Consider the following 19,896-nt stretch of genomic DNA (forward strand, 5'->3'; position numbering starts at 1 on the left):
CATGCCCGATGCAAGTGGCGTCATGAAATGTAATTATGCGTTTGCCTGTAACTTTCAAATGATGGGTGTGTAAGGAAAAGATGGGATAAGCAGTAATCGATAATCAGTCGGTAAAACGTATTTATTGGTGAGCACTGCGAGCAGCAGATCATGAGTTTTTTTTAAATGAGACTAATTCCTTATTTCATGGCTGAGTTATTGGCTGACTGGGCACATTTGTGGTGTAGTTTTAATTGCGAATTTTTCACCAGGATGTGATTGATATTTTGAGAATTTTGGCCCTTATTAAGATGTTTTGGGTGTCTTTTATGAGTGGCATTCTTTATGCTCAACTATCGACGTGTTCATAAATATGAATTTTTTGTTCCTTGTTGGTGGCCCTTTAGTTGTTTTTAAGTCGTGTGCAAACTGTTGCGGAATTTGTCATAGTTGCGAATTTGCGAGGCTATGTAGGTTGTTTTGTGAAGTCTGAAATTCTTTATGGTGCTAGTAATAATTAAGTGGATTGGATTATTCGTCTAGCGTGTTTTTCTTGTATTAAAATGTTGCAGAAATTGAAGCGTGGTCGTGTCGTTTCAGCAAATTTTCGCTGTCCGGGTTGGTTTAGTTAGAAGTAGTGCGAGAGCGTCGCAAATTTATGCCCAGAATTTGATATGGTTTTCAGTTTAGTATTACCTACCACAATTGTGGTGGTAAAAGAGGTAGCGCAGATTCTGAACTATATACATACCTCTGCCCTGCGGAAAGGATGTGAATAATTTCGAGGCACATTTTGAGCGTAAATTATGATTAACTCTGACCATGGTATTTATGCATGGCCCTATTTCGACTTGTTTTTTCTCGTCGGGAAGTCGAAAGGTTAAAGAATAGGTCGAATTTCACGGAGTTAACTATTCCTCTGTTTTTAGTTTACTTTTGTGATTGCGAAGTTTTATGATATGGAGATTGTTATGAGTAAAGTATTTATTATCCACTAAAAAATGCGAGTTTTTGTTATGGAAAATACCATACTTGACACGTCTCCGTCCTAATGAAACTACTGAAATATGTTGCAAAAATGTGAAGTCACTTATGAACTATTAAACGACAGGCATAAATTTGTTAGCGATGAGAATTTTTAAGAAATTTACGCAGATATTTGTAATGCAGTAAATTTCGTAAACTTGTAAAGCGTTCCATAAGTAAGTCTGTACAGACTACGAAGGAAAATCAGGTTACAAATCGGTTTTACATGAATTTTCACAGATCCAAGGCCTTTTTGTATTTTGTAAAGTACAAAGTATTGCAATAAGTAAATCACTAAAATGCTATCAAATTTGTGTGGAAAATTATTCCTAGCTGGTCAAGTAGTTATCGACAATAAATTATCTTTATTAGACCGAACCGAATGCCACATCTACAAAAAATATGTGACTAATGTAACTAACATAAACAATACTTTGCGACGTCGAAATTTTACACAATTTTCTGTAACTTTTCTTTACCCAAAAATTTGGAACTGCTTCAAATGCAATTGTAAGAAAAAACGAAAGTCTGGACAGAGGATGAAACCGGAAATCGCACCCACGCTTTGCATTAAAAAATATCAGGATATGAAAAGGGCGTCAAAATCTGACTCCTCGCGTGGTTTCTTTGCAAGTAAGTAATACCGCCCTAGCAAAATTCCACCCTCCCAATTACTCCAATCAAGTATCAATCAATATCCGCGAAATATACTTAATTTTATCGTTATGTCGTCGGCCAGGGGTCGTTTGACATTGGATACCAACTACTCCATCAACTCCTCATTTCCGACAAACATTTGCTTGCGGACACATTAAAAGACAAGATCAACACGTCCTTGTCGATAAAACAAGACATCAAATCATATCCCAATTTAATTATAAACACCATTCCATAAAAGCAATCTCTTCCCACGTTGACTGACTAAAATGTTTAGTTATCGTTTCTCTCATTTAACAAATGTACATTTTATTCACATAAAAATGACAAATATCTATTGTATATTGAAGGATACTTGTTCTTCATATGCACGTAATTTGGGACCGTGCATAAAGCGTATACATAAGTACAATGCTTAATTTGGTTTTTGTGTAGATTCAGGTATGCTGATGAGTGGAGTTGATCCTTTAATGGGATAAAGTGCATTCATGTAATTATATGTAATTGAAAAAATGGGCGTTGAAAACAGGGACTGTGCAGGAAAAATGTTGAAGAGATTTCTAAAGCCTGGACCCCAACTGGGCTGGACAGGGATAAATAATGCAATTTAAATTCTGGTCACAATTCTACATCTGCAAATTCAATTCGAGCTTCGTTAGTTTTTGATATGAAGTGAAGGATCGGGGCTGAAGCATAATAAATACGAATAATTGACACATGAAATTTTATGTGATTTCATCAGCAATTTTGTAAATGAATGGTTAACAAAAATCTAGTTTTTTTTCATGATTACGTTTCTTTATACAAATTTATTTTTCGCAAGCACTAAAAATTTCGACAAAATGATATAACTCTTTCTCTAATTATATAATTTTTGCACTAATATTGTTTGCAAACGGAAAATAACATGGCATGTTTTTAATCTGAAAATATTGAGTTTTTCAATTTTTTTTAAAACTTTACATAAAAATAAATATAGTTGCATGAGAAGATTAGAGAGCAGAAATTGGTGAAGAATAATTTATCAGCAAGTTAATTATTGCTCAAGAACTTAATTACAGTACAAACTTAACTTATTAATGAATAATGATTTGATTGACTTTAAATCTTAATTGCTAATTAACGTTTAGTGAATGAACTAAAACTAAATATATTTAGCAGTCGAGTGGCATCTTTTTTCGTTAATAAGTAACGAATATTAAGCAATTCACTCGGATGATTGTAAACTCCACAAACTTATTGCACACACGTTTCTACAGGTTTACAAAAATTGCAAATTGCAAACTTACACAGATCACGGGCGTCTCTACGAATATTTTGCGAATGTGTGCCAAATTATTTTACAGTTTGCTGGATTACAAACGTCCGAGTGAATTGCGTAAATAACTAATTATATAAATGTAATTAATATATCTACTCTAAAATATTTATAGGAATCAATAATTACTGAAATAATTTGCGAATCTCGTGTAATCTGAGCTCTTACGTCGTCGTTGACGATGAGTTGTGGCGTTTGGCGTTGACCGGAAGTCACATCTCTCGCGGTTAATTATATATTAAATTAACTTTGACTAGTTAATTTCTTCAGGTATTTTGCACCCCTGTTTTGCGGTAAAAAACTGTTTTTTTTGCACTTATCACCAAAACGTTTGCACTTATCGTCATTGCCACCAGCGGAGGAGGAAGATAAGACCGAGGAGATTGGATAAGACGATGACGTTCCTCTCCTGGCCGGAGGAGAAGAGGGAGGCGGATTTGTTGACAGAGTCGCAACTCAATCCGTCCCGTGAGACGAGATAACCCCAGCGACAGACGCATCTGAAAACGCAAGTAGAATTTTTTAAAGAAAATTGTGAAGAAATTTTATCAGGGAAAGTTGGTGGGTCTCGTAAATTGAGAAATTTTTTGACTCAAAATGACCAGGGTTTGGTCAGGATAAAATAATTGCGCAAAACTTGTGGCCGTACATTTTTCGCAAGAGGAAATAAATAGTGGGCCTCCTCAGACACACGAAAAAATCGTCGTTTCTAATTTCGCTAAGTTTTTCGCTTGCTTCCTGATAAGCGAGCTCTGGGATAAGCGAACAGAAACTCAACTCAGAAGTGGGGTTAAGGTCGGTTAGCTGAAGTCGAAACAAAATTTTACAATTTTCATAATTCTTGCCATGTTATCGATAAGCGAAAAACAAAGCAAACTTCGAAGCGACGATTTTTTCGTGTGTCTGAGGAGGCCCAGTATATAAAAATGGCTTACTTTGACTCCTCCTTGGTGGTCGGTTTGGCCAGCGCCTCGGAGGACGTGACCAGGCGTTTTACACACTCTGCTGCCTGATGACACTTCACTATCCTGGGAAGCTTGTCATAAATACTAGAAGAATAAGTAATTTTATTACTAGTGAATATTATTGCACATATAATTATGCATTTATTGTTGTTTATTTACTCGGGGTGTGCCGTCGTGTTGACGTATTTGCATAGTTCACCAGGCTAAAATCGGTAAAAATAAGTTAGTTAATTATACAGATCAGTTTTTAAATGCGAGAGATAATACATAAATCATTTCTGAAATTTAAAATTTCGATAAAATTACGAGGATCAAAAAAATTAAACCTATACCACGCTTGGAACTATTCTATACTAAAAATCTTTCATTATGTATAGATTTTGCAACTCTCATTGACATTGCACGTGCATATTTGCAGTAACCAACTAAATTCCACGGATCTTGCCAACCAACATTCGGCGTGAAAGTCTATTATACACTTTAGATCATTTTGAGCGTCTCTGGGTTTTATCAAACTTGTACACTTGCACATTGAAACATCGAGTTGATCAACTGCCCCAAAATAACTAGATTAATTAGGTTTATATTAATTATTAGTTTACAATAGATTTCCCTCGTGGATTGATAAATGAATTTATAGAAACAACTCGGTATTTAAAACCTTACCTTTCGTCTGCATTCGCCACTCCGCTTGTCATACGAGAGAAAGGGGGACTCGATCGGACAGCCGCAATAGTTGCCCTGCGAGTACTTCTGGCAGATGATGCCCTTCGTCCCGTCACACCCGTCGTGCGGGAGGAGGAGCTCCCCTCCCGCGGGAATCTTGCACCTCGCCCCCCACGGAATAAAGGTCACCTCGTAGTCCGAAGCGTCGTAGTCCGCAATCATCGCGATCGACCTGGTGGCGGCTGAGAGGATGACGACGAGGAGGAGGAGATTGTAACCACTTATCGAACAGTGGCGGCGGTGGAAGGAGATAAGCGTCATGGTTTTTAATGGGGATGTGGATAAGGGGTTATCTTGATGATGAGTAAGAAGAGGAGGACATCCTGTAAACAATTAGAGTGAGATCATATTATTAGTCAGCAGAGTAATGAGTTATGTAATTCTTGTTTGAAGGGTTTGTAATTATGTAAACTGTGTAACTTTTGTAAAATTATTTGCGAGATTAATATTATACATTGTACGTAAAATTTGTAAGCTTGGTAAATTCAGAAAGTTTTCATAAAGGAAATGAACTAGAAGCTTTACCATGTTTAAACTTTTGTGTGTAACGATGATAGTTAATCGAAATTTTTTAATCGTCGTATTACACTACCAAAATAAAAAAATATAAAATTTACAAAGTTGGCGTGGATGGTATACAGATACATAAGGGTTAAATGGTTTTTGTATAGAATTTGACATTTTGTGGTCAGTTTAAGACTGTGAAGTAAGATAAATTTGTGACGAACAATTCTTACAAATTAGGAACATATTTTATTAAAATACTGTGATTTTCCGGCCTAAATTGTGTAGGTTTATGAAGAAATTCTGCAATTTATACGAGTAGATGGAACTTAATCGTAGTGGAATTCTGAGAAATTTGAATTTGTTTAATGTTTTCTTAACGATGAGGAAAATATTTATGTATGCGCAAGCAAATAAATTCGTATGTAATTGTGTGGCAACAAACGAATAAAACTGACACTTTACAGGTTTATCTTTGGTTTTGGGGAAGTGCATAAAGCACGTCATTTTGAGGGGGTAGGACTCAAGACATTCTATTCTTCTCTGACAAAAAAACACCATCGATTACTTTATGCACGCTCCGTTAAGAGGTTTATAAATAATTGTTGATTGACATGTTTATACTCTTGTTAAATTTAATGGAGCATTGTTACAGAGAAATATTCCATTTGAGTAATTGAGAACTTCTCTTTGTTATTTGTAAACTTTATAAATTTCAACAAACCTTTATTTACAAATATTGCGAGTGAAAATCAAGTTGCAAAATCGTATAAACGGTATTTTTTGTAATAAAAACTTGAAAACAATTATGCTAATTTGAGACAATCCAAAATTGTCAGATTCCTGCAAACTTGAAAACACGCACAGAATTTTGTAACGTGGTAAACCTATACACCGGCTTATGAAGATTACGAGGAAAACTCTAGTTACAAAATGAAAATTTATGAATTTGCACAGACAGAACGTGCTTCTTTGTAAAAAGTAGAAAAGTATTGTTTAAAAAAAGTTACAAGTTACAAACATCCGCGTGAAATGCGAGTGTGTTTATTGTGTCGCATTAAAGTCATGTTTTATTGAATTTTGTTTCGAGAATGACAAATTGTTCTCATTATTGTTGCATGTAAACCAGTAATTTGACATTTTTGTTGGAAAGGGAAGCAACTTAATTGTCTCGAGGCATGTGATACACCGCACTTTACGATGCATGTAACGTAATCTAAGAAGAAGACCAGACATGTCGGAGGTGTAATTATGATTAAATATTATGTTGCACTAATTTTGCAATTATGCAACACTTAGTCCTGTCATTTGGTGAGAACGCTTCGTGTTTTGTGGTCGAATTAAATTTTTGGTGAAAAAAACAAAAAACATGAGTTTTTTAGACACGTGCGAGTCAGGTTCGTGTTTTTGTAAGGAAGATGAAATGAATTTTGAGACGGTATTGTTCACTCTAACTTTTGCAATTCAGTAAAACCGGACAATTTTTATAAATTTTTTTAACAAAACTCATAGAGAAACGTTTGTAACAAGGCAAGGTTACGAGGTTTTTAGTACAAATGTTAGATTTTGTAAATCTTTAATGCCGTTATGAGATTTATATTTAGAAGAAAACCGGAATTTTTGACAAGTTTCTTCTCATTCCCAAAAATCACAAAAATTTCAGAAAACCAAAAATTCTTACGACTCGTCGTTTTCGATGAAAATATAAGTTTTTCCAAGTTCCACTCGTATTACTTTATCTCTGGAGTAAATTGTACCCAGTAAAAACAAAGCGAGTCTCACTTTCCTCTTGAAATCAAATCTCTTGACTTTTGGAATGTTGAGATTTCCTTGCAAAGAAAACTGCTTGTCTTTTAATCTTTTTAAATTTTTATGGCGTGTATTATTTTAACTCGTATCTTGTCTCGAATAGTTCACGACACTTCTTCTAAACTAAACGTCACTGCACTCTCTTTCTGGTTTATCTACACTGTCTGTCACCTCTCTCTCGAGAGAGTTCATCCCTTTCTAATCGTCTCCATCCTGGACGAAAGGAAAATATTATTACCAAGAAAACATATTGCCTGGAAGATTAGGAGACGGAGATGAATCCAGCCCACCAACTAAATTCATAGCACACAATCTGGACGAGAGAAAAACTAATAACGCGCTGCTAATCTGCCTCAACAAGTCAATAACATAAATATTATTTGGTCACGTACTGTCAATTCTGCACCACCGACAGATATACGTTTATATTGACTTGTTATCACGCACAGTTAAATAAATGACACCAGCCTTGTAATGCAAGTATTTTCAAACCTTTTCCTAAATTAGTTACACACATACGCGTTTTTTTTTAGATTAGATTTGTACCCTGATTTTGATCCGTAGAAAAAGGTTGACAAGAGTTACTATTTAAGATCCGAGTGAAAATATTGACTGGGATGAATGAGGAAAGTGTGTTTAGGTTGGTTGAAAAAGGTTGATGTTTCTTTAATACGCGTATCTCCTGCCTGTTGAGATGTGACCACTTGATGAGGATGAGATTGCGAGAACGATGACAGAAGCAGAATTTGTGTAAAATAATTTTCTAAAGTCGTGGAGGCATCGAATAGATATAGTTTTGAATAGTTTGGTTTCACAGATTATGTATTTCGTTCGATGATGGGAACAACGTGTTGGGGACAAAGGTGGGATGAATTCAGACACGAGCACATAGATTGGACAAGTTTGACTATGAAACCACGACTGAGCAGAGGTTTAGTTGGTCTGGCGAGGTAAATACATAAGAAGAAGTGGAAAAAAGGGTTGGTTTGTACGCAGCAAGTATAATTTTATCTCATATGTATGATCCTGATAATCTTTTCCATGCTGGCAAAAGTAATGAAATGAATGTATACATATGGAGTCATGATAGTTAGTTGGTTGAAGGAGGGTGCGCCAAGGATGTGGTCGGTTTGATTTGAAGGGTCAAGCATTCAGGCACAAATTTAAGTCGGGGTTAGCACGACAAGGGTCAAAATTGTCGGAAAATGAGTCCCACCCTTTACGTACGGTCCTTACTACAAATAAGTAACTGGGATTGGTAAGTAAGTAGATTCTTGTGTTGTAGTAGGATTGAAATGAAAGGATGGCATTTTGCCGATGGCACTTTAACGAGGGATAAGTATTATGTGAGAGGAGTAGCAGTTATGAGTTGTTAAATAGTAAATTTAGTGGGAGCTGAGGAGTTGCTATTATGATTATTTGAAGAGTTTTGAATGTGACTAATTTTTAAGGAGGGAATTGCACGGATAGTTTGCTAACTGTGCGATTCTTTTTTTGCAAAATTGGCAAGTTTGAAGGCAAAATAATCTCGGGGGAAATAAAGGTTAGAAATAGTACGGGGTTTACTTAATGGACATTTGTATTTTCTTGTAACGCATGTGAGTGTGTAAATTTAAGCAAGTTTAGGAAACAACAACTTGGGAAACTTATTTGGGTTGGTAAAAATTTTACAAACATTAAAATTGGCGTGTTTAAATTTTGGAAAAAATTGTCAAGTAATTTTAACCCAAGGCTGGCGTGAACAGTGTCAATTATTTAAAAAATGTGTAATAAAAGTACGATGGAGAGATGAGACGAGAGGATTTTTATTATGTATCGTGTCGACTTTGTAGTCGTGGGTTGTTTCATTGTTACAGTAGGACGCCATTCGTAATCGTATGTATGAAAGAGTGGATGATTTTTTTGCATGGAATTTAATACCGAAAAATGTGTAGGATTTGAATTTAAAAGGATGATGATGACATGACAAGGATGGAAAACGTGTGGATGAGACAACTCTTTATTTGTTCTTCTCCTTTTATTAGATTTTTTCATTTTATTTAATTTGAGACTTTTTTGTTGGAAAAAGGAATTCATCAAATATATCAGAGTGAGGTTTTTGTTAAGAGAATTTTTTGCATTTTGAAATTCACACATATAAAAATGTTTGTTTCAACCTAAGAAAGGTTGAAAAAATTTGAAATTTTGAACTTGTGAGACATTTTGGAGGAACATAATTTGGTTGAACTTCAATTAAATATTTGTCAGACTGAAACGCCATTTCGGGAGTAAATTTTTTTTATTGCTTGATTCTTAAATTATTTTATAACTTTTCCCATCCAAAATTTGTTAGCTTGATATTTGTGAAGTATTCATGTAATGTTTGTAACCCAATAAATGTTGTAAAAATTATCCTACAAGCTGAATACAGAATTTTGAATCTATAGAAAAATTAGATCTTTTGATTTATGAATAAAAGGTGATTTGAGCTTTGTATAAGACAAAATTTAGTGCTATTCATGTAAGCAATTGAAATGTTTTATTACTGATGTACTTTTTAACCTCACCTTTTTGAAAGATCTTCGTGAAATCCAAAAAGTTCACGGTTTCATGGACAGGACGACGTGAAACGGAAAATTTGCTTAATTATAAGTGATTCTAACTTTACTCGACACTTTCACTTTTGATTATAGGGAAGCTTTCACTGCCTACTTTTTCGGTGTTATCAAACTCAAAAATTCTCATTTTGCCCCAAAACACTCTTTGATAAAATTTTATTTTATTTCGAACTTACATATCGACAACTTCGATAGCTTATCCTTACTTTCTTCACGTAATAGTAAAGCTATACAGCTCATTGAATTGCGAACTTTTGCTGCTTTCTCCTCGACTTCTCGATATGAACTAAATTCAGTTTTATTTTTGCCCAGTATGAACCTTTCTTGGTTTGTGTTTGATGTCTCACCACCTGACTTTTTTATGCAGTCGGTCCCTTCTTCACTACGAAAACGTGGCTGCATTTCATGGCGGACTTTTATTAATTTACACCTGTACCTGGACTCACTCCTCCCACAGATTCCATTAATTTTGGCTGATATGATTATTACCACCTTTCAAAACACACGCATACGTCCACCCACTCATTCATTCACTACTTGTATTAAGTTAAGGCCTTATCTTTCCCTGGTAAAATTGATAACGGTAACAATTCCACGGAGGAAATTGTAAGCATTATTGATTAGAGGACCGTGCAGAAAGCATGTAATTGATTTAATGGGGGAGGGGCAAAGGTCAATGCATCCTACTCGGCTTCCATGGGGTCAAAATTCTCTAAGCATGGATCTCCACACGTGCTTTACGCAGCGTCCCAAATATTGTACTTATTGTGGCGAAGAGTAAATCACTAGACGTCGGATGGATGGGTGGAAATGGAGATGGAGGAATAAATTGAGGTATTTTGTCCAGGAAGGAAGGAAATGATTTGATTTGATGGAATTACTTGCTAACTTAGTCCCTCGTGGTTTGGGTTTTGTTGTGATTTATCCCCTCCCTCGATTACAAGTGACTTGTTGGTACGTTTTGGTTCGGATTAGTTGGCACGAAGCCAGCACGCCAGCCAAGCCAGTGACTTTGTTCCTTAGTTTGATGGTAGGATTGATGAAAAATTGGAAAAAAATGAGAAAATATGGTGACAAGGCACCTGTCCATTATAGTTTACTCATTTTTTTGTGGTGGTATCGGGGCTTTGGGTAGGAAAAAAATTGTCACCGGGAATTATGTCGATTCGGCTGCCTGCCACATATTATTTAGGGTGCAGCTATTTTTGATGAGATGGAAATGCGGTGGTCGGCGGTGAAGGTAAAAATTGTAATGAGGCAGGTAAGGAGTGGAATGCGTGTTGTCTACATGTCATTAGGGTTCAAGTAGTGGTGGTATGTGGTTGGTTGCAAGTAATGGAGTCCATGTCAGGCCAGGAAACTAATGAGTCTTCCATTGGGAAGAAGGAAATTGACATTATGCATGCATTTTCTTTACCTTGTTAATAATAAGTCAACTTTGCCTACCTGTCCGTGCCCACCTGGCTCCGAGCGAGTGAGTGAGTGACAAAGGTAGCAAAGAAAGGCTGGAAAGGCTTCTTTTTACAAAAAATGTGTTTTTTTATTTTATTTTATTTACTTATTTTTTTGGTCGATGAAGGATTAAAAAGAGAGGGAAATAGGATGCACTCTAAATAAATTTTATCTGGCTCTGAGACAAATTTTTTACAAGGATTTTTTACAAAGGACTAATTATTATGAACTTTGCGAGTAGTAAGAATGTAGGAATATAAAATTTCTGAATACAATTTAGATTTTTTGGTAAAAAAATACACGCATTTGCTTCGAAAATGACAAAAAACACTAATAAAAAATCGGTTAAGTGAAAGTTTTACAGGGAAACTTTCACTCGTACATTTTATTAATAATATTTCACTGAAATTGAAATTGGCCACCGTAGGATGAAGTATTTTGTTACTGGATTATTTAGAGTGTGGTCTCTTGAGTGATTGGATTTGGAATGGAATGCATGATGGGCATACGCATAGTTAGCTGGGAGTCTTCTTCACTGAAATTAGTATGGAAATTGACATGATTACTACTTTACTACGAGTCCGACGAAATTACTCCGGAGAAGAAATTATGCTATGCATTCGTCTGTAAATTATTGTAATGCGTCACAAATTATGCCAAAGCCAAAGCCATCTCCTTAGCTAAATTATCTTCATTTAATGGATTTCAGCAGTAATTATATAATATGCTACATTGCCATCCATCATAGGACCAGAAGTGTACACGGTAAATAATTATGTAGGTAACAAAATATATCAGCTAATTACTAGCAATGTGAACTCGTCAAGTTTAGAAGTATTTTGTTGCCGACTTAATTTTAATTTGTCACCAATTATTTGTGCATGGAATAAAATTTCGTGGCAAATGAGCGTCAGTTTTACACATGTGTGTACATACATGACAAATCGGTCCAAATATAACCGGGTAGACATTGCCACCACATTATTTAGCAGAGAATCGAGAATAATTGTGTAATAACCTGTGTCTAATTTCAGTCTCAAAAGAAATTCCTGCATATTTGCATTATTCTTCAGTTTAATTGATTTCTGGTTGTAAATTAGTGCGTATTAAGACAAACTGCCTATGTACATGCGGAAGGAAGGAGAAATTAGTTCTCAGGTAAATATTTACTTATTGGACTGATTGGATTTAAATTACTGCCTGGCACTTATGCCTGATTAGTTTTAGGGCAGCCATATTTTTCTGTGTTACATACTTGTCGACATAGTTCGGAAAGTGGCCGTGGTACAAGTCAATTTAACTCCATTTGTGCGATATCAGTAGTGGGATAGTACGAAATGAAATGGGCAAGTGCAGCCATCAATTTGGCATTGATGCGTACTTTCTCTCCGTGTTTGCAGAAAGTGAAAGTAGGGTTTCGTCACACGTGGTGAAGTGAAATGGGTGAAAGTTTATACATTTTTAAATACTAGGCAAGACCAAGAAGCCCTGTTTCGCAATAATTCCACTATTTCCACAGCCTCTCCCTCCACGGGGACGTAAGTAAATAAATAAATAAAGTGCAGTATGACGCAATGAACTTTCGAAATTTATACATTTTTTCGAATTACTTATGCAATTTGATTACGAATCCTGCATGTACACCAGCCTTTTCAGCTCGTTGGTAATAAAGCATAACCAAATTGGGTGCAAAAATATATCTAATAGTTTGTGCTAAAACATAAATAACCTGGTACCCCTTAAACATAGATAATCAAATTAGCAGTGAAATCGCAACCCTGTTCGATTTGTGATGGGACATGGGATTGGCTGTGTCACTTTTTTGGTGGAGGATCAAGTTAATAATAGTCGATTGACTTTCTCCTTCCCTCGTCGCCACTGGTAATAATGGGGCTTGGACAGGTGGGCAGGGTACGAGAAAGAGGAGAAAGTCATTTCATTATTCGGCCTTCGTGCGAGGCGTAATGGCTTTTTCCCCTCCACTCAGACCTCCTCTGGATGAGTGAAACTAATAAATGCGGGACAGGTTCCGTCGCTCCGTGTGTACGTATCTATGTTGTTCCTCATCCTCAGATATGTATGGGATACTCTTAATAATTTGGTGACAAGGTGTTACGAAATTGTAGTTCTAGATAATTTGAGGTATCCAGATTGGTAATCTGTTAACTCAAAGCGGAGAAAGCCAAATTCGTAATTGGTAATTTTATTTACTGGAAAATTCTAATTATTTTGTACAAAACCAAAATTTTTCTTATATAACAAACAACAATTATTGCTGAATCTGGATAAATTTGCACCTCTTAACTGCCCGGTAAAAGATTATTACCAGATTCTTTAGAGTGTATACTAGTTTAGACTTTCTATGTATTTCCAAATCCTATCTCCAAACTTTATGAAATTTTGATACTGATGATATCCAAAAAAGAAAGAAATGTCGAGGAATGTATATTTATTTCGCTCGTGTTGGTTAATTCACCATATTTTCTGACTGCGTGATTATGGAGAAGTTGATGTGATAAAAAATGTAGAAATGTGACAAAAATGAGAGACAACGTCAAACTTTCATGTACACTTAGTTTTTCTGGAGAAAGCAGTTGCCCCAGGTGGTGAGTTAGTGGTTGGGTTGATGGGGTTGCTTGGGGTGGGGCAGGAGGAAGATGAGACAGGTGGAGTGAAAGTAATTGCACGACCACCCACCATTTTAAGGTGACGCCGTAATGATGCAGGGTTGATTGAAGGGAAGAGAAAGTAAGAGAAAGTACAAATAGATTATTTCCCATGCGAGACAAAAACATTGTCTTTTACACTCTAAATAATTTCGGAAACAAGGGTACCACAAATTTGACATATCAACATTTTACTACTTTCACTACCAAGTTTTCAATTTTGTTAGTACATAAGAAAGTTGTATTTTACAATAAATAATTGTTATCTAATTATTAACTAATAGCTAAATAGCAAAATCTAATTCGATATGAATTTCATCACAAATCGTTACCAATGCTGTGTCGGTGCAGATTTAAAGACGGAGACAATAATATTGGTTGTACCACTGTATTTACATACAAATATTTACACATATTTACAAATCTGATTCAAAATCTTGTTCTACTTTAGTCGAAAGTTTCCTGTTTCCCGTCATAACATTGGGATGAACTAAAACTAGCCCCGATTTCATGGTTTATTTCTCTCCCGAATTTTATGTCACAACTAAAAAAATCATGATGCATATCCATACCTCGATATTTAGTAAACCTCTGCTGGGCTTCTTTTTTTACTTCCGCATTGTTGCTTGTTTATTTAGTTTCCCCAGAGTGGCTGGCAGGGGCTGTGCATACAGATTCGAACCAAGGTGAGGATGCAGGTATCCTTCCGTTAATTATAGCATGAGTCACAAGGGGTCAAAATTCCCCGAAAATTGGTCACACACTCGATGTGCGGCCACTTATTAAGCTCCTCTGGAATTGTTCATTTCGAGGAGAATTTATGTTTGGCATGTTTTACTCGGTGTGTCGATAAAATGAAATTTTTAAGAAGGAGAAGAGGGAAAGGTACGTATCGATGGATGGATGGATTCATTGACTACTTGTTTATTTATGATATCTGTGCTGGAGAACAAAACCGGGGAGGAATGGATGGAGCTGCTCTGCTGACCTTAATTTTTTATCGGCGTGCATAATATATCTCGACATGAACGACTCGCCCGGTCCACGCTGCCTGCCTCACCTCGTTTGGTTTTTGCCCGGCTGAATTATTTATTTATTTTGCAAGGTGTCTTCCTGGAGAGGAGGGGGTGCGGAATTTTGTGAAGGCGAAATTCAGGGCGGGAGACATCCTGTTTATTCTCGGAGTTTAAGCGTCACTGTAAATAATTTGATAAGAAAATCCCACTCAGGGTGATGACAGTATGCAAATTTAAGGATTATTTTGGGAAATTTAATTTAAGAAACTTAAATTTCTTGGAAAATTATTTTTGGTGATAAAGCGTTACTGGATGTACATACATACGCATTTACATACTTGCAATTTAATGTGCTTTTTGCGACCAAATTACACAATTTGACCGTGCTTTGGCGATAATAAAGAATTCAATTTTTCAGGAATATGTACTAAAAAATGTGATAATCACATTTGAACCCATAACTCGTAGCCCGATAACGTATATTGTCAATATGTTATTTACATATAAAAATTGACATGTTTTTTAATACCAGGTTTGACTTTAGTTCGATTTGTTTTGAAGCGTGTACATTTTTTGTGTCAGTTTTGATTTTGAAACTTGTCTGTATTGGGATTTGTTTATAACTTGGTAAAAAATGGCCTATTTTTGCATGCGTTTTAATTTTGCGGTGAGATGAATTATGACGTTTTTTTGTCAGATTTTGGAAAACAGGAAAGCAATCTAATCTTGTGAATTGAGATTTGAGAATTATTAAATATTAAGTTGGAATGCTATTACTGGACAAAATTCCAGCCGAAATAGAGTTTACTCCATTTTATGTGTTTTTCATCCAATATTTGGGTTTCAATTTCCGCATAGATAGTTTGGGATCGTTCAATTATTACATCACCAATTTTGCCAGCCAGTCTTTTTTGTTTTCCTATCCTTACATACATGTTAAATAAGTATTACATTTTTAGGCAAAAAATAATATCACATGGCGTAAAAATAGAACGGCCCCGTATCGCATTATCGTTTTTATATGTAATAACATACGAGCCTTGTTTCATATTACTCTCTGCAAATATTTGCACTTTGAACACTGCGAGTCGTTGTAATGATTGGCAAGTGGACTGCAAACTGAATTCTTGATTTTGGACAAACTATAAACTGGACATGACTCAAAATTATGGTGTGCGTAAAGGATGTGCAGAATTTTTAAGTCCTTTTCCCAGATTAATTTTATAGACGCTTCCCCTAAAAATAATTTAGCAACAAAAATTTTACAGAACTTTTTTTAGCACAGATCAGTCACAGAAAAATTAATTTTCTGGGGAAATTTAATGCTAAATTTCCTGTAAAGCAGAATTTCTACTTGTTAACGATCAATGGGTGCCATCCTTCCTGCAAGACCCCTGTTGATCATCCAACTGTAGGATTACTATTGACTTTTTATTTTCATATTATTGTTTGGCTTGTTTGATTTGGCCGTCCGTTGGCCGGATGGATTTTGATAATTTAAAGTAAAGCTCTCGTTGGAAGTGTGCAGCCATCATTTGTTTTTCATGAGAATGGATTTCTATCGTATCTCGTGGTGCAGGCGGACAAAGTTGGTTAGGAACCTGGCATAAAGTACGTTATCGATTTGGCAGGGGTTCATTCACGTGAGGAATATGGTCAAAATTCCACGAAAATCAAGCACACCCTGAATGCAGGGTCCTTAGCATATTCGTGCCGATGGACAGGTTTGTGTTGTTCAGGAATTGTTTGTTTTGTCGGATTGGAAATGTAAACTCGGTGTGAATGAATTGTAAACTAAAGTGCATTGGGTGGTTGATTATGAGTTTTAGCGAGCGATGAAATTGTGTTTCATATTTATTGAGAAAATTCACTCGGATGTTTGTAACTCGGTAAAATTAGTAATGCTTCGATATTTTTATACAGAAAGAAAATCAGGTTACAAGACTATTGAAAACTTTTTGTAAACTTATTTATGCAGATTGAGGGCGTCTCTTTATCTTGTAAAATGATTTTACAGAGTTTATACAGTTACCAAAGTCCGCGTGAATTGCGTCGATGTGAAGCTTTGTTTTGTACAAGATGAAATTATGAAATGATTTTTTACAAACTCATAATTTTTACGGAATTTGAGAGCTACAAAGGCCCGAGTGTAATTTTGTAATACGTTATACAATTTCAGTTGCTTATTTAGTTTTTAATTAAGTTAACTTAATAATACGGAATTCAAGTGGTTTGGTTTCTGGTTTTGGAAACATTAGATTCTCACTCGAACCAAATGTCTGCTTGGTTCCATCAATCAGCAGCTTTATGCATCCACTCGAAACATTTTGTGCAGATTGGTTTTAATCGATTTATTTTGGTTGTACAATACGAGCAAAAAATTGGCAGATGCTCTTCCACGTTTCTTCTTCAAGGTGATACAGTAATTCAAACTTGCTTGTACCACGTTAGAATCAATTTCGCACTGCATTATGATAGTTTTGAGTTTCGCGAAAATTGTTGTTACGAACCGATGGTAAACAAATTGTTACCAAAGCGGTAACAATTCTGCCATCAAGTTGCTCAGAGTGTCCTTCTTGATAGCTCTTACAGGGTAAAATAATAGTAAAATTGACGTATTACGTGTACGACCCCTTGTTGAAATTAATGCGGAATTAGAATAATAAATAAAGAAGAAGAGATAAACCAATCTGGTGGAGAAAATGGATCGGTATGAATTTCAAATGTGATTTATATCCGAGGCGATGAAATGCTAAAATCTCATCCCGTTGAATGATTGGGTGGTCATGAGGATTTGATCATCTCTCGAATTTATTGCTTCGTTACTTAAAGAAGTGCATGAAATGAAACTTAGCCTGATTCATGACGTAAATTGTATTTTGAGCAATAAAGCAAATAAACGGATTGACAGAGTAAATAATGTGGTGGTAATCTGTTACCGGGCTTTGTAACTACAATTATGTATGACTCGATCGACTTGGTAGTATTACCATTATTTAAAAATGGACGTAATTTGGCACAAATTGGTGACATTTGTTTACAGAGAAATTAACTTCGATTTAAAATTAAGACGGCGGCCAACAATCTGTTATCGAACTTGGTAAACTTTGGTAACAAAACTTGCTACCGAATTGGAAAAAACTGTTTTGTTACCGAATTATTTACCTTGTTGCATGAAACGCATTTCGTGCATGTGATTTTAAGAGATGGATGAGATGCCGTTTAACTCAAGCGTGTCTTTAATTTTGAAAAGGAAGCCGATTAGAATTTAAAATGAGGAATTATCGAAGCTTTAACGCGAGAGAATCGGAATGGTGGTTGTGGTGACAAATTAGGGTGTGAGTCGCACTGACACGACCACAATTTGTCGTGAAATCCTTTAAAGGGATGAACATGATTTGAGAGTGAATATTAACCTTTTAAGCATTTACATTTTATAGTCGAAAATGGGGAATGAACTTTGACCATGAATGTCATGGAGAAAAATTTTACACCAAGTTTCCTAAACCATGGTGTTCATGTCATATTTTTTACACATCGAAAGACCAAAACCATGTTAGTCATGGTCGCAAAAATTTGCATTGCAGGACCAATACCATCAAAGTCATGGCGATTGTTTTTGCAAGAAAATACTTTGACCATGACATACATGGAAGTCGAAAATAATAATTTCCACAGCTTTTTAGCCCGAGTCAGGGCTTATGGAACCGTCATGTCCGTCCGTCCGTCCGTCCGTAAACAGGATAACTCTCTTTAAACACAAGCTACCGACTTGAAATTTTTACCATGTGCATATTGGACAAAGTTAGGAATCGAGTTCGAAGATGGGCGAAATCGGTTAACTGGTTACCCGGTGGGGATCATCTGAGTGGGTGGGGTCTTATGCACCAAAATTTCAAAATTGTCGTAGAAAGCTGAAATTTGGCACAGAGGTTGCTAATGGCTCCTAATAGATAAAACCTACAGTGCAGACTCCATATAGCCCGAGTCAGGGACATAGTCCCTGACTCAATAAGTCAGAGCCCGCTTCTAAATTTTTTTCCGAATTGACCAACATAATATCACCAACTTCCGTGTTGTGGATGGTTAAAAGTTTGTTAGATAGTTTCTATTATTTGGTCCCAAATTTTTGAGCAAGTTACAGATCATGTGTCTTGACCACCATGACCAGTGGGCTTCTTTAACATCCTGAAGCTCTAAGCTGTATGTATGTGCTATCCAGCAGTGGTTTTCAGCCTCCATATCAAATTTCAGCTCGATATAATGATTTTGAAAAATCAGTATGGGTCACCCCATAGGGTCACTCTGGTTGCACTTTACTCACTTTTAACTTCATATTCTTTAATTAGAAGCCATTAAGTACCATCGTGCCGGATTTCATTTTTTTAAAGTAATTTCTAAAAATCAGTATGGGTCACCCCACAGGGTCCCTCAAGATTAAAATTTTTCCAACCTGAAGTTATTTTTTTCTATTAGGAGCCATTAGCAACCTCTGTATCAAATTTCAGCTCTCTACAACAATTTTGAAATTTTGGTGCAAAATACCCTACCCACTTATATGACCCCCACCGGTTCAAAACTTTTCTGATCGAACCCATCTTCTAACTCGGTCGTTGCATTGCCCAGATACATGTCTGCACCAAATTTGGTCAAAATTGGTTAACTCGTTCGACAGTTCGACTGACATGACAATTACATAAGTCCTGGTTCGGGCTAAAAATCACGACTCGAGAAAAAGTCAGTCTTTGGATGTAATCCGAATATTTTAACGTTGCGATGTGATTAAAAGTCGACAATAATTACTTAATAAATTTCGTAAAAAATTGATATATGTAACTAAGGACGGATCTTTTTAATTGTTGTGTTTTCGTCCGGCACTTCGTGTAAAATTGTTCGCCATGACATACATGGTCAAAATGCTTAAAAGGTTAATCAGCATGAAACGTGATCTCTCAAAATTATGGAGATCTCCAAACAAAAACAAAAAGTTTCCATTGTGTGGAAATGTTAATAAGGAGAGATTCATAATTTCAAATAAATGATCGTCAACCCTGCCCGTCTCTATTTTGCATTTGGATGACACAATGCAAATAATTCGCATCATATACCTTTGTACAGTGGCTGGAGTTCTCCCTAATTTAGGAACTTTATATTAAGTAAACGTGTGATTGATTTCCGGGA

At 35.9% G+C, this 19,896-nt stretch overlaps 2 protein-coding genes across 7 annotated transcripts in view; one reads left to right on the plus strand and one right to left on the minus strand.

The window, feature by feature from the left end:
• LOC110862585 (phosducin-like protein) overlaps window positions 1–19,896 on the plus strand; it is a 28,255-nt gene that overhangs the window by 4,755 nt on the left and 3,604 nt on the right. The window contains exon 1 of one of the 2 annotated variants that reach the window (XM_035845678.1): window positions 16,417–16,439. The exons of the other annotated variant lie outside the window; for it this stretch is intronic. Coding sequence (XP_035701571.1) covers window positions 16,432–16,439 — 8 coding nt within the window. The 5' untranslated portion in view covers window positions 16,417–16,431. Of the gene's footprint in view, window positions 1–16,416; window positions 16,440–19,896 lie in introns of those variants that run through there. 2 annotated transcript variants of the gene reach the window in all.
• On the minus strand, window positions 2,461–10,075 carry LOC110862586. 5 transcript variants are annotated; one of them, XM_022111806.2, is made up of 5 exons: window positions 9,531–10,075; window positions 4,612–4,994; window positions 4,105–4,148; window positions 3,916–4,029; window positions 2,461–3,480 (listed from the first exon to the last, which is right to left on the minus strand). In XM_022111806.2, the coding sequence occupies exons 2-5, from the start codon at window positions 4,930–4,932 to the stop codon at window positions 3,324–3,326; spliced, it is 636 nt and encodes a 211-aa protein (XP_021967498.1). In that variant the 5' UTR covers window positions 4,933–4,994; window positions 9,531–10,075; the 3' UTR covers window positions 2,461–3,323. The 5 variants fall into 5 exon arrangements, with proteins under 5 accessions (XP_021967498.1, XP_021967497.1, XP_035701573.1 ...); XM_022111805.2 differs by lacking the exon at window positions 9,531–10,075 and adding an exon at window positions 7,531–7,920; XM_035845680.1 differs by lacking the exon at window positions 9,531–10,075 and adding an exon at window positions 6,958–7,920.

Source organism: Folsomia candida, unplaced genomic scaffold (assembly GCF_002217175.1).
Source record: "Folsomia candida strain VU population unplaced genomic scaffold, ASM221717v1 Fcan01_Sc061, whole genome shotgun sequence".
In the NCBI taxonomy this organism is placed as follows: domain Eukaryota; kingdom Metazoa; phylum Arthropoda; class Collembola; order Entomobryomorpha; family Isotomidae; genus Folsomia; species Folsomia candida.

Coding starts and splice junctions, on each gene's coding strand:
- LOC110862586 (XM_022111806.2), bottom strand. CDS start 4,932: ATGACGCTTATCTCCTTCCACCGCCGCCACTGTTCGATAAGTGGTTAC. Junction 4,149..4,611: donor GTGGCGAATGCAGACGAAAG/GTAAGGTTTTAA, acceptor TACCGATTTTAG/CCTGGTGAACTATGCAAATA. Junction 3,481..3,915: donor ACCACCAAGGAGGAGTCAAA/GTAAGCCATTTT, acceptor TTGCGTTTTCAG/ATGCGTCTGTCGCTGGGGTT.